This window comes from Bombina bombina, chromosome 2 (assembly GCF_027579735.1).
Source record: "Bombina bombina isolate aBomBom1 chromosome 2, aBomBom1.pri, whole genome shotgun sequence".
NCBI lineage: Eukaryota > Metazoa > Chordata > Amphibia > Anura > Bombinatoridae > Bombina > Bombina bombina.
In genome coordinates this window covers 108,233,208-108,245,857 of record NC_069500.1, presented here as the reverse complement: position 1 = coordinate 108,245,857, position 12,650 = coordinate 108,233,208, and the positions used below count along the sequence as shown (strand labels likewise).

Below are 12,650 nucleotides of genomic sequence, written 5' to 3'. Positions count from 1 at the left end.
TAACAAAACAGCATGAAGGAGTAGCCCCCGATCCGGGACCGGATCTAGTAGGGGGCAGACTCTCTCTCTTTGCTCAGGCTTGGGCAAGAGATGTTCAGGATCCCTGGACACTAGAAATAGTTTCTCAGGGTTATCTTCTGGAATTCAAGGAACTACCCCCAAGGGGAAGGTTCCACATGTCTCACTTATCCTCAAACCAAATAAAGAGACAGGCATTCTTACATTGTGTAGAAGACCTGTTAAAGATGGGAGTGATACACCCAGTTCCAACGGCGGAACAAGGAATGGGATTTTACTCAAATCTGTTTGTAGTTCCCAAAAAAGAGGGAACTTTCAGACCAATTCTGGATTTAAAGATCCTAAACAAATTTCTCAGAGTACCATCGTTCAAAATGGAAACCATTCGAACGATTCTACCTACAATCCAGGAAGGTCAATTTATGACTACCGTGGATCTAAAGGATGCGTATCTACATATTCCTATCCACAAAGAACATCATCAGTTCCTAAGGTTCGCCTTTCTGGACAAACATTACCAGTTTGTGGCCCTCCCATTCGGGTTAGCCACTGCTCCAAGGATTTTCACAAAGGTACTCGGGTCCCTTCTAGCGGTTCTAAGACCAGGGGCATTGCAGTAGTACCGTACTTGGACGACATTCTAATACAAGCGTCGTCTCTTTCAAAGGCAAAGGCTCACACAGACATCGTTCTGGCCTTTCTCAGATCTCACGGATGGAAGGTGAACATAGAAAAAAGTTCCCTGTCTCCGTCGACAAGAGTTCCCTTCTTGGGAACAATAATAGATTCTTTAGAAATGAGGATTTTCCTGACAGAAGTCAGAAAGTCAAAACTTCTAAACGCTTGTCAAGTTCTTCATTCTATTCCTCGTCCTTCCGTAGCTCAGTGCATGGAAGTAGTAGGGTTGATGGTTGCAGCAATGGACATAGTTCCTTTTGTGCAAATTCATCTAAGACCATTACAACTGTGCATGCTGAAACAGTGGAATGGGGACTATACAGACTTGTCTCCAGTGATTCAAGTAGATCAGAAGACCAGAGACTCACTCCGTTGGTGGCTAACCCTGGACCACCTGTCCCAGGGAATGAGCTTCCGCAGACCAGAGTGGGTCATCGTCACGACCGATGCCAGTCTAGTGGGCTGGGGCGCGGTCTGGGAATCCCTGAAAGCTCAGGGACTATGGTCTCGGGAAGAGTCTCTTCTCCCGATAAACATTCTGGAACTGAGAGCGATATTCAATGCTCTCAGGGCTTGGCCTCAACTAGCAAAGGCCAGATTCATAAGATTCCAATCAGACAACATGACGACTGTTGCTTATATCAATCATCAGGGGGGAACAAGGAGTTCCCTGGCGATGAAAGAAGTGACCAAAATAATAAAATGGGCGGAGGATCACTCCTGCCACCTATCTGCGATCCACATCCCAGGTGTGGAAAACTGGGAGGCGGATTATCTGAGTCGTCAGACATTCCATCCGGGGGAGTGGGAACTCCACCCGGAGATCTTTGCCCAGTTGACTCAATTATGGGGCATTCCAGATATGGATCTGATGGCGTCTCGTCAGAACTTCAAGGTTCCTTGCTACGGGTCCAGATCCAGGGATCCCAAGGCGACTCTAGTGGATGCACTAGTAGTGCCTTGGACCTTCAACCTAGCCTATGTGTTTCCACTGTTTCCTCTCATTCCCAGGCTGGTAGCCAGGATCAAGCAGGAGAGGGCCTCGTTGATCTTGATAGCTCCTGCGTGGCCACGCAGGACTTGGTATGCAGACCTGGTGAATATGTCATCGGTTCCACCATGGAAGCCACCTTTGAGACAGGATCTTCTTGTACAGGGTCCATTCGAACATCCAAATCTGGTCTCCCTCCAGCTGACGGCTTGAAAATTGAACGCTTGATGAAAGCGTGGGTTTTCAGATTCTGTGATAGATACTCTAGTTCAAGCCAGAAAACCGGTAACTAGAAAAATTTACCTTAAAATATGGAAAAGATATATCTGCTGGTGTGAATCCAAGGGATTCTTATGGAATAAGATCAAAATCCCTAAGATCCTTTCCTTTCTACAAGAGGGTTTGGATAAAGGATTATCAGCGAGTTCTCTAAAGGGACAGATTTCTGCTTTATCTGTCTTATTACACAAACGACTGGCAGCTGTGCCAGATGTTCAAGCATTTGTTCAGGCTCTGGTTAGGATCAAGCCTGTTTACAGACCTTTGACTCCTCCCTGGAGTTTAAATCTAGTTCTTTCAGTTCTTCAGGGGGTTCCGTTTGAACCTCTACATTCCATAGATATTAAGTTGTTATCTTGGAAAGTTTTGTTTTTGGTTGCTATTTCTTCTGCTAGAAGAGTTTCTGAGTTATCTGCTCTGCAGTGTTCTCCGCCCTATCTGGTGTTCCATGCAGATAAGGTTGTTTTGCGTACTAAGCCTGGTTTTCTTCCAAAGGTTGTTTCTAACAAAAATATTAACCAGGAGATAGTTGTACCTTCTTTGTGTCCGAATCCAGTTTCAAAGAAGGAACGTTTGTTACACAATTTAGACGTAGTCCGTGCTCTAAAATTCTATTTAGAAGCTACAAAAGAGTTCAGACAAACTTCTTCTCTGTTTGTCGTCTATTCTGGTAAAAGGAGAGGTCAAAAAGCGACTTCTACCTCTCTTTCCTTTTGGCTTAAAAGCATCATCCGATTGGCTTACGAGACTGCCGGACGGCAGCCTCCTGAAAGAATCACAGCTCACTCCACTAGGGCTGTGGCTTCCACATGGGCCTTCAAGAACGAGGCTTCTGTTGATCAGATATGTAAGGCAGCGACTTGGTCTTCACTGCACACTTTTGCCAAATTTTACAAATTTCATACTTTTGCTTCTTCAGAGGCTATTTTTGGGAGAAAGGTTTTGCAAGCCGTGGTGCCTTCTGTTTAGGTAACCTGATTTGCTCCCTCCCTTCATCCGTGTCCTAAAGCTTTGGTATTGGTTCCCACAAGTAAGGATGACGCTGTGGACCGGACACACCAATGTTGGAGAAAACAGAATTTATGCTTACCTGATAAATTACTTTCTCCAACGGTGTGTCCGGTCCACGGCCCGCCCTGGTTTTTTAATCAGGTTTGATTAATTATTTTCTCTAACTACAGTCACCACGGCACCCTATAGTTTCTCCTGTTTTTTTCCTCCTGTCCGTCGGTCGAATGACTGGGGTGGGCGGAGCCTAGGAGGGACTATATGGACAGCTTTGCTGGGACTCTTTGCCATTTCCTGTTGGGGAAGAGATATTCCCACAAGTAAGGATGACGCCGTGGACCGGACACACCGTTGGAGAAAGTAATTTATTAGGTAAGCATAAATTCTGTTTTTTGTTATAGAGCCGCCTCTTCTCATTCTGGAGGTAGTGAGCATAGAAGTATTGGGAGACAGCTGCCAGCTCTTGATGAGCAGTCTATGAGTTATTCAGTTGCCACAGAAGACAGGTGTAATACTATTGTAGAACAATATCTGACAGCGTCAGAAACAGAAGGTTAGTAAATTATAAATAATTGTTCATTGCTGTATTTTTAGCTAATTAAACTTTTTGGAATACACATGATGTTTCTTGCATTGTACAGATTATAGCATAACTACCACTATCAATAATTTATTTTTTTTGACAAATTAATTTTTTCTTTAATTTGCCGGCTCCCTATATCATGTGACAAAGATCAGCCAATCACAGACTAGTATACATATACCCTGTGAGCTTGTGCACATGCTCAGTAGGATTTGTTCCCCAGAAAGTGTGAATATAAAAAGACTGTACAAAGTTTGATAATAGAAGTAAATTGGAAAGTGTATTAAAACTGCATGCTCTATCTGAATCATAAAAGTTTATTTTGACTTGAGTGTCCCTTTAATGAAATGTAAGATAATTAGTATGTCCAATAAATGGTACCTTCCTGTATCTTATACTGGATGCATTTTTCTGCAGCTCTACCTTTATTTGTTACATTTGCTATTATTATTCAGTGGGATGTTCATGCTGAGGAATATATGTGTAGCCACCAATAAGCAGTTTCTGAGCCTACATAGGTATACTTTTTCAACAAAGGATACAAATAGAACAAAGCAGATTAGATAATAGAAATTAATTGGAAAGTTCTTTAAAATTGTATCCTCTATCTGTATCATGAAATAAAAAAAATGTTTTTATGTTCCATTAACATTTTTTGAGACAAATTTATTTTTAACATATATTTTAATTCTGCTTTTCCTATACATGGTATTTTTATTTATTTAAACAAGTATCCTGTTTCTTTGTTCTATATTATGATCAAAAAGCTTTCATTTGGTTAGAAAAAGAGGCAAGGTTTATATTGCTGTATGAACATTATCTGATTATATACTGTAGATCTCATCTGTTTTTTTTTATTCTAGTGTGTGTGTGTGTATGTATATATATATATATATATATATATATATATATATATATATATATATATATATATATTAGGGTTGCACCGATACCAAGTATTTGCATGAGTACTTGTACTCGTGCAAATGCACCGATACCTCCACTTCCTACCCGTACATCATCTTGTGGCGTTTTTCAAATTGCATGTTCCCATTTTATTTGAAGCTGGAGTGGAGACTTTACTAAAACTTATTCACTTCTGTTCTGCCAATACAAATTGCTGTTATTTGTATTATTGTACGTTTGAGAGCAGTGCTCCAAAAGCTGGAAGCCTACCTGGGAGAGATATCTGCACCTCGTTCAGGCAAACCCCTGAAGTACTGGGCAGTTAATAACCTGAGAATTCCAGCTCTGGCTAAAATGGCCGAAAATTTTTGACTTATAGTTGAACATGCAGAGATGCTTCTGTTCTTTAAAAAGAACTTGCCACTAACTTTTGAAAAATTATTCTAATAGGTAGATCGCCTGTTATACTGCTAGTTCTCATCTTGAACAATTATGCTCAAAACATACTGTACTCTGAGGAACATCCTTAGCCAGGGCTGGACTGAGAATAAAAAGCAGCCCTGGAAAAATATGAAGACCAGCCCTATTTTCTGTTGAGTCAGTAGAATGCAAATGCCACATTTTTATCAAAGGGGATTACTGGGACACTCCTTCCCCCAATACTTTTTTTTTTTTTTTTTAATTAAATTATATTACTTTGTATTAAATACAAATGTCAGATTGATGTTATATAGGCACCTTACAACCCATCCAGTAATCACCCCTTTAAATTAAAGGCTTTCCAGCCCCAGCTGCTGCAGCTGTTATTTATTGTTATCATTATTAATATATTTTATTGTAATATTTTTATTTATAAACATGTTCTGTAAACTTTGTGACAACAATCAAATAAAACTGTTTTATTATTTATTTTATGTCTTTTGAGTTACTGTTCATAATTATAAAGAAGCTATCTTAAATCATTAGTCTGTATTGTGCTTGGTAAATTGTCATATGACATTAAAAAAAGTATTGGTAATTGGTATCGGTGAGTATTTGAAAAAAATTATCGGTACTTGTACTCGGTCTTAAAAAAATGGTATTGATGCAAGCCTAATATAAATAAATATAAATATATATATATATATATATATATATATATATACACACACACAACACACAGAAAACCTGGCACTCACCAGCATATTCACAGTAATGTTTAAAAGCAAAACTGGGGGAAGTCAGTTACATTTGGCGCCAAAGGATCAAGCCCAGGACCACAACAAGGTCTCCCCCTTCCTGGGACCCTAAACCTGCACCCACACAATGCATACTTCCAAACAAACCAACTGGGAACCTCCCAGGGTGACACAGGCTTTTGTAACCTCCCCTATGTAAATACAAAACACAGGAATGGACCGCACTCACAGACTGGACTGGGCACACATCCTAATAGGGTTGCCACCTGTCCCTTAAAATACAGAACACTTATGAGTTCTTGCTGCAGGGTGTGCAGGGAGGAATATAAATAGTGCTGTCCAGAAACACAATACATGTTCCTCCCTGGACACCCTGCAGCATGTGTAACTCATAAGTGTCCAGGAAATCATGGCTGAGTTGGCAAACCTACATCCTAAGCCACAGCAAACTTCACAGCCCTCAACACTGACAGACAGCTGCAAAGTTACCAGCAACCCAGACAGTTAACCCCAGAGCAGCCTGGGTGACAAGCCCGCAGGGAAGCATTACAAGCATTATCAACACAACACACAGAAAACCTGGCACTCACCAGCAGATTCACAGTAATGTTTAAAAGCAAAACTGGGGGAAGTCAGTAACATTGTGGCGCCAAAGGATCAAGCCCAGGACCACAACAAGGTCTCCCCCTTTCTGGGACCCTAAACCAGCACCCACACAATGCATACTTCCAAACAAACCAACTGCTGTGTGATAACACAGCAGGACCGCTGACAGTCTTACATCTAGTATATTGTAGGAAGTGTTACTGTCCATTACTAGAGGATCTCACTATCCCTCTAACCAGACTGTGCTCTAGCTCCTCCCAGCAGCAGTGTCTACTGAAGTGTTTCTGTTCTCTGTCCAAGGGGAACTTAGTTCCCCCTGCAAAAATAGTGCAGGAACTCTGTTCCCATGTGTTCCTGCTCGACTTGACCCCTGAATTGCAGGCTTCACAAATCCTGGGAGTCAGTCACATATCCTAGAACTCTATTAGTTTTAAAAGCTTACATTATCTTTGTTATTGACATGCATCTTTAATTATTTAATTACATAATCATCTATAATATTATATGTTTTGCCCCCAGATGACCTAGAAGACGCAGAAGAGGATACACAGAGAAGCCCTAACATATTTGTCAGCATTCAACCAATATCTAATCAAGTTGAGGTAAAATACATTTTAGGTGTTAGTAGAGATTACAAGAAGTCTCTGGATACCCAGTCTTTCTGCTGGCTTAATTTATTTTTCTATCTATAAGTTATAGTGAGCTTTGGGTCAGTTTCAGACTGCATTTTTTTATTGCTGATTAAAGATTGTTACCACTGTGGACAGTATACACCAATTTTCATACAACTGCATGTAATACACTACTATAAAGCGGAACATGCACAGATAATAATCTAAAAATCCAGTATAAAACCTTTTAAAAACTTACTTAGAAGCTCCCAGTTTAGCACTGTTGATGATGTTAGGCTGGAACACCTAGTGCAAGGGGCTGAGAAAACAAGAAAAGCAGACACTCCCCCCTCCCTGCATATTAAAGACAGATTATACAAACAGGAGCCGCAGGAACCTGTAGACATCAGTATACATCTAAAACTTAGGGGCTTGGCTAGAAGTCTGAAAATCAGCACAATGTTATAAAAAATAAGCAAAACTAATAAGTATCATTGTCACAAAAACACTCCCAGATGGGCTGTATATATGGATCATCTACAAAACATTTATGCAAAGAAAAATCTAGTGTACAATGTCCCTTTAATGCTGCAAGGGTCTGGCCACCCAACTTCTAATAAGTTGCCTGCAACCAGTTGTGGCTTCTGTTTGACAGCTCCCAACACACAACTGAGCCTGGATTAGTTCTCAGTGGCCTTACTCTCTGGCTGGTGCCTTTTATGTAATCAAGCAAATGACTTCAAGGGACATTCTAATACAAAATGACATGCTCTAATTCATTATAGCATGTAGTATTTGCATTGATGATCCTAACTAACTATGGCCTAGTTTCTATTGAGGTGGTAACGTTTGGAAACTGGTGGTAACATAAAAAATCTCCATAGACTTTAATGGTGATAAATGTTTTTATTTATTTTATTGTTTCCACAATTTACCACCTCAGTGGAAACTAGGTCTGTGTGTTTAACCCATGAAAAGGGGTAAAATGCATATGAAAGCATCAGCAAGTATTGCAAAGGCCAAGCAGGAAACCTGTGGTGAGCCAATCAGGAGAGGCAATTGCACGCACCTGGGAGCTGCAGTGCTTGTGGCTCCTTATTTACAAGCCATGTGCACACTAGGGATAAAGGATGAGGGAAGACTTGTAGCACCAACATTGGCGGTACAGCGTCTGATTGGTGCACTGTACACACTAGGGATAAAGGATGAGGGAAGACTTGTAGCACCAACATTGGCGGTACAGCGTCTGATTGGTGCACTGTAAGATCTCATCACTGAGAGAGAAAACGCTGGGTTAGAGGGGTGAGCAGTGCTTTGTGCAGGAGAGTAACTTTATTTACAAATTAAGCATGTGAACCTACAATTGGAGAAGCGTGTTATGGATACAATACTGCAACTCTGGTAGGTAAGCAGGGTCAGTCTTTTTCTAACAGTTACTGTACTACTTTTTTTTTCTTTATTGATTCAGACAGAGCATGTGAGTTTAAACAACTTTCCCATTTTCATTCTCTTGGTATCCTTAGTTGTAAAGCATACCTAGGTAGGCACAGGAGCAGCAGTGCATTACTGTGAGCTAGCTGCTGATTGGTGGCTGCACATAAATGCCTCTTTTCAGTGGTTTACCAGATGTGTTCAGCTAGCTCCCAGTAGTACATTGCTGCTTTTTCAATAAAAGATACCAAATAAATATATAATATAAAGAATAAAGCTAATTTGATAATAGAAGTAAATTGAAAAGTTGTTTAAAATCACTTCTATCTGAATCATGAAAGATAAATTGGGTTTCATGTCCCTTTACGCATTTAGAGCTAGATTACAAGTGGTGTGCTAGCTTGCGTGCGCAATGTTTGCTTTTTGCGTGCAACAGAAAACTTTTAGCCACCAATCAGCATGCGCCAAATAGGTCTGAACCAAAAATGGGCCAGCACCCAAGCTTACATTCTTGCTTTTTCAAATAAGGATACCAAGAGAACAGAGAAAAATTTCATAATAGGAGTTGCTTAAAATTGCATTCTCTATCTGAGTCATGAAAGTTTAATTTTGACTAGACTATCCCTTTTAATATGGAAAAATTGTGGAAAAAAATAGTTATTTTTTAGTAAATATCTTAATATTACAAAGGCACAAAAATCTAGCAAATTTATTCAGCAGTATTTCCTGTAAGCTCAAAGATTCCCTAAATTCTATATTGTCTTAAAAACAGTATTTTGTTATAAAATGTAAATAATTAAAAAAACTACTTAGTTACATGTTTTTTTTTTGTTTTTTTGTTTTGTTTTTTTTTACATTTTTATTGAGGTTTTTAGCCATTTACAATAATAAAAAGAAAAGCATTTGCAGAACTGACAAAACAATCATAAGAGTCATATACATGGATTGGAATTTACAGTTCGAGGTCATATATTAAAAAACAAACAAACAAAAAAAAACAACGATAAAACGGGTGAATAGATTGAATAAATGCATAACATATATTGAAACCTCATTTCTCCTGTTAAGTGTAGTCAGTCCACGGGTCATCCATTACTTATGGAATATTTCTCTTCCTAACAGGAAACTGCAAGAGAATTACCCAGCAGAGCTTGCTATATAGCTCCTCCCCTCACCTGTCATACTCAGTCATTCTCTTGCAGCCTAACAGATAGGAAGCTGTGAGAGATCTGTGGTGTTTTTTAACTTAGTTTTATTTCTACAATCAAAAGTTTGTTATTTTTAAATGGCACCGGAGTGTGCTGTTTATTCTCAGGCAGCATTAGAAGAAGAATCTGCCTGGGGTTTTTTCTATGGCCTTAGCAGACGTAACTAAGACCCACTGGCTGTTCTCATCTGAGGAAAAAGTGAGGTAACTTCAGAGAAGGGGAATAGCATGCAGGGCCCCCCTGCAACAAATAGGTATGTGCAGTAAATTATTTTCTGAGGAATGGAATTGACTGAGAAAATACTGCTGATGCCATTGTAAAGTAAGTTCAGCCTTAAATGCAGCAATAGCGACTGGTATCAGGCTGATGTGTGTGTGTGTGTGCACTGAATGTATTTTCTAAGGAATGGAATTGACTCTGAAAATACTGTAAATACTGAAATAATGTATGAGCCTTAACTGCAGTAAATGCGACTGGTAGCAGGCTTATTAATAATAATACATAACTTTCAAATGTATGTTTAAAACGTTTACTGGCATGTTAATCGTTTTTTGTGAGGTACTTGGTGATAAAACTTGTTGGGGCTTGATTTTTACCACATGGCCATTTTTGTTTTCTGCATAGAAACAGTTTCTGAGCTTCCCCACTGTTGTAATGAGTGGGAGGGGCCTATTTTAGCGCTTTTTTGCGCAGTAAAAATTCAGTCACAATCTGTCTACTTCATCCTCCATGATCCAGATCGTCTCTAGAGAGCTCAGGGGTCTTCAAAATCCATTTTGAGGGAGGTAATCAGTCACAGTAGTCCTGTGACAGTGTATTTGACTGTGAGAAAAACGTTAATTATATAATTGTTATCCGTTTTTGGGTACTAAGGGGTTAATCATCCATTTGCTGGTGGGTGCAATCCTTTGCTAACTTAATACATTTACTGTGAAAATTTGGTTGCTATAACTATTTTTGTTCATTGTTATTTCAACTGTGTCAGTTTTTCTGTGCTTCTTAAAGGGACAGTAACGTTTTTTATATTGCTTGTAAATTAATTTTGAAAAGTATTTCCAAGCTTGCTAGTCTCATTGCTAGTTTGTTTAAACATGTCTGACTTAGATGAATCTCTTTGTTCACTATGTTTAAAGGCCAATGTGGAGCCCAATAGAAATTTGTGTACCAATTGCATTGATGCTACTTTGAATAAAAGTCAATCTTTAAATGTAAAGAAATTATCACCAGACGACGAGGGGGAAGTTATGCCGACTAACTCTCCTCACGTGTCAGTACCTGCGCCTCCCGCTCAGGAGGTGCGTGATTTTGTGGCGCCAAGTACATCAGGGAGGCCCTTACAAATCACTTTGCAAGACATGGCTACTGTTATGACAGAAGTATTATCTAAGTTGCCAGATTTAAGAGGCAAGCGCGATAGCTCTGGGTTAAGGATAGAGCACGCGGATGAGATGAGAGCCATGTCAGATACTGCGTCACAGTTTGCAGAACGTGAAGACGGAGAGCTTCATTCTGTGGGTGACGGATCTGATCCAGGGAGACTGGATTCAGAGATTTCCAATTTTAAATTTAAGCTAGAGAACCTCCGCACATTGCTAGGGGAGGTATTAGCGGCTCTGAATGATTGTAACACGGTTGCAATTCCAGAGAAATTATGTAGGTTGGATAAATACTATGCGGTGCCGGTGTGTACTGACGTATTTCCTATACCAAAAAGGCTTACAGAGATTATTAGCAAGGAGTGGGATAGACCTGGTGTGCCTTTTACCCCTCCTCCCATATTTAGGAAAATGTTTCCTATTGACGCCACCACACGAGACTTATGGCAGACGGTCCCTAAGGTGGAGGGAGCAGTTTCTACTTTAGCTAAGCGTACCACTATCCCGGTGGAGGATAGTTGTGCCTTTTCAGATCCAATGGATAAAAAATTAGAGGGTTACCTTAAGAAAATGTTTGTTCAACAAGGTTTTATTTTACAGCCCCTTGCATGCATTGCGCCTGTCACTGCTGCGGCAGCATTCTGGTTTGAGTCTCTGGAAGAGGCCATTCGCTCAGCTCCATTGGATGAAATAATGAACAAGCTTAAAACACTTAAGCTAGCTAACGCATTTGTTTCTGATGCCGTTGTGCATTTAACCAAACTTACGGCTAAGAACTCCGGATTCGCCATCCAAGCGCTCAGAGCGCTATGGCTTAAATCCTGGTCAGCTGACGTGACTTCTAAATCTAAATTGCTTAATATTCCTTTCAAAGGGCAGACCTTATTCGGGCCCGGCTTGAAAGAAATTATTGCTGACATTACGGGAGGTAAGGGCCATGCTCTACCTCAGGACAGGGCCAAATCAAAGGCCAAACAGTCTAATTTTCGTGCCTTTCGTAACTTCAAGGCAGGAGCAGCATCAACTTCCTCCGCTCCAAAACAGGAAGGAGCTGTTGCTCGTTACAGGCAGGGCTGGAAAGTTAACCAGTCCTGGAACAGGGGCAAGCAGGCCAAGAAACCTGCTGCTTCCCCCAAGACAGCATGAAGAGAGGGCCCCCTATCCGGAAACGGATCTAGTGGGGGGCAGACTTTCTCTCTTCGCCCAGGCTTGGGCAAGAGATGTCCAGGATCCCTGGGCGTTGGAGATCATATCCCAGGGATATCTCCTGGACTTCAAGACTTCTCCTCCACGGGGGAGATTTCATCTTTCAAGGTTATCAGCAAACCAAACAAAGAAAGAGGCGTTTCTACGCTGTGTACAAGACCTCTTACTAATGGGGGTAGTCCACCCAGTTCCGCGGACGGAACACGGGCAGGGATTCTATTCAAATCTATTTGTGGTTCCCAAAAAAGAGGGAACCTTCAGACCAATCTTGGACTTAAAAATCCTAAACAAATTTCTAAGAGTTCCATCATTCAAAATGGAGACTATTCGAACCATCCTTCCCATGATCCAAGAGGGTCAGTACATGACCACGGTGGACCTAAAGGATGCCTACCTTCACATACCGATTCACAAGGACCATTACCGGTATTTGAGATTTGCCTTCCTAGACAGGCATTACCAGTTTGTAGCTCTTCCCTTCGGATTAGCTACGGCTCCAAGAATCTTTACAAAAATTCTAGGATCACTTCTGGCGGTACTAAGACCGCGAGGCATAGCGGTGACTCCGTAC

At 40.6% G+C, this 12,650-nt stretch overlaps 1 protein-coding gene across 1 annotated transcript in view; it reads left to right on the top strand.

Annotated features, from left to right (window-relative positions):
• Positions 1–12,650, top strand: part of CPLANE1 (ciliogenesis and planar polarity effector complex subunit 1) — a 319,607-nt gene that overhangs the window by 144,749 nt on the left and 162,208 nt on the right. The window contains exons 30-31 of the mRNA XM_053699673.1: positions 3,376–3,527; positions 6,767–6,849. Of these exons, the coding sequence (XP_053555648.1) occupies positions 3,376–3,527; positions 6,767–6,849 (235 nt within the window). The remainder of the gene's footprint in view (positions 1–3,375; positions 3,528–6,766; positions 6,850–12,650) is intronic.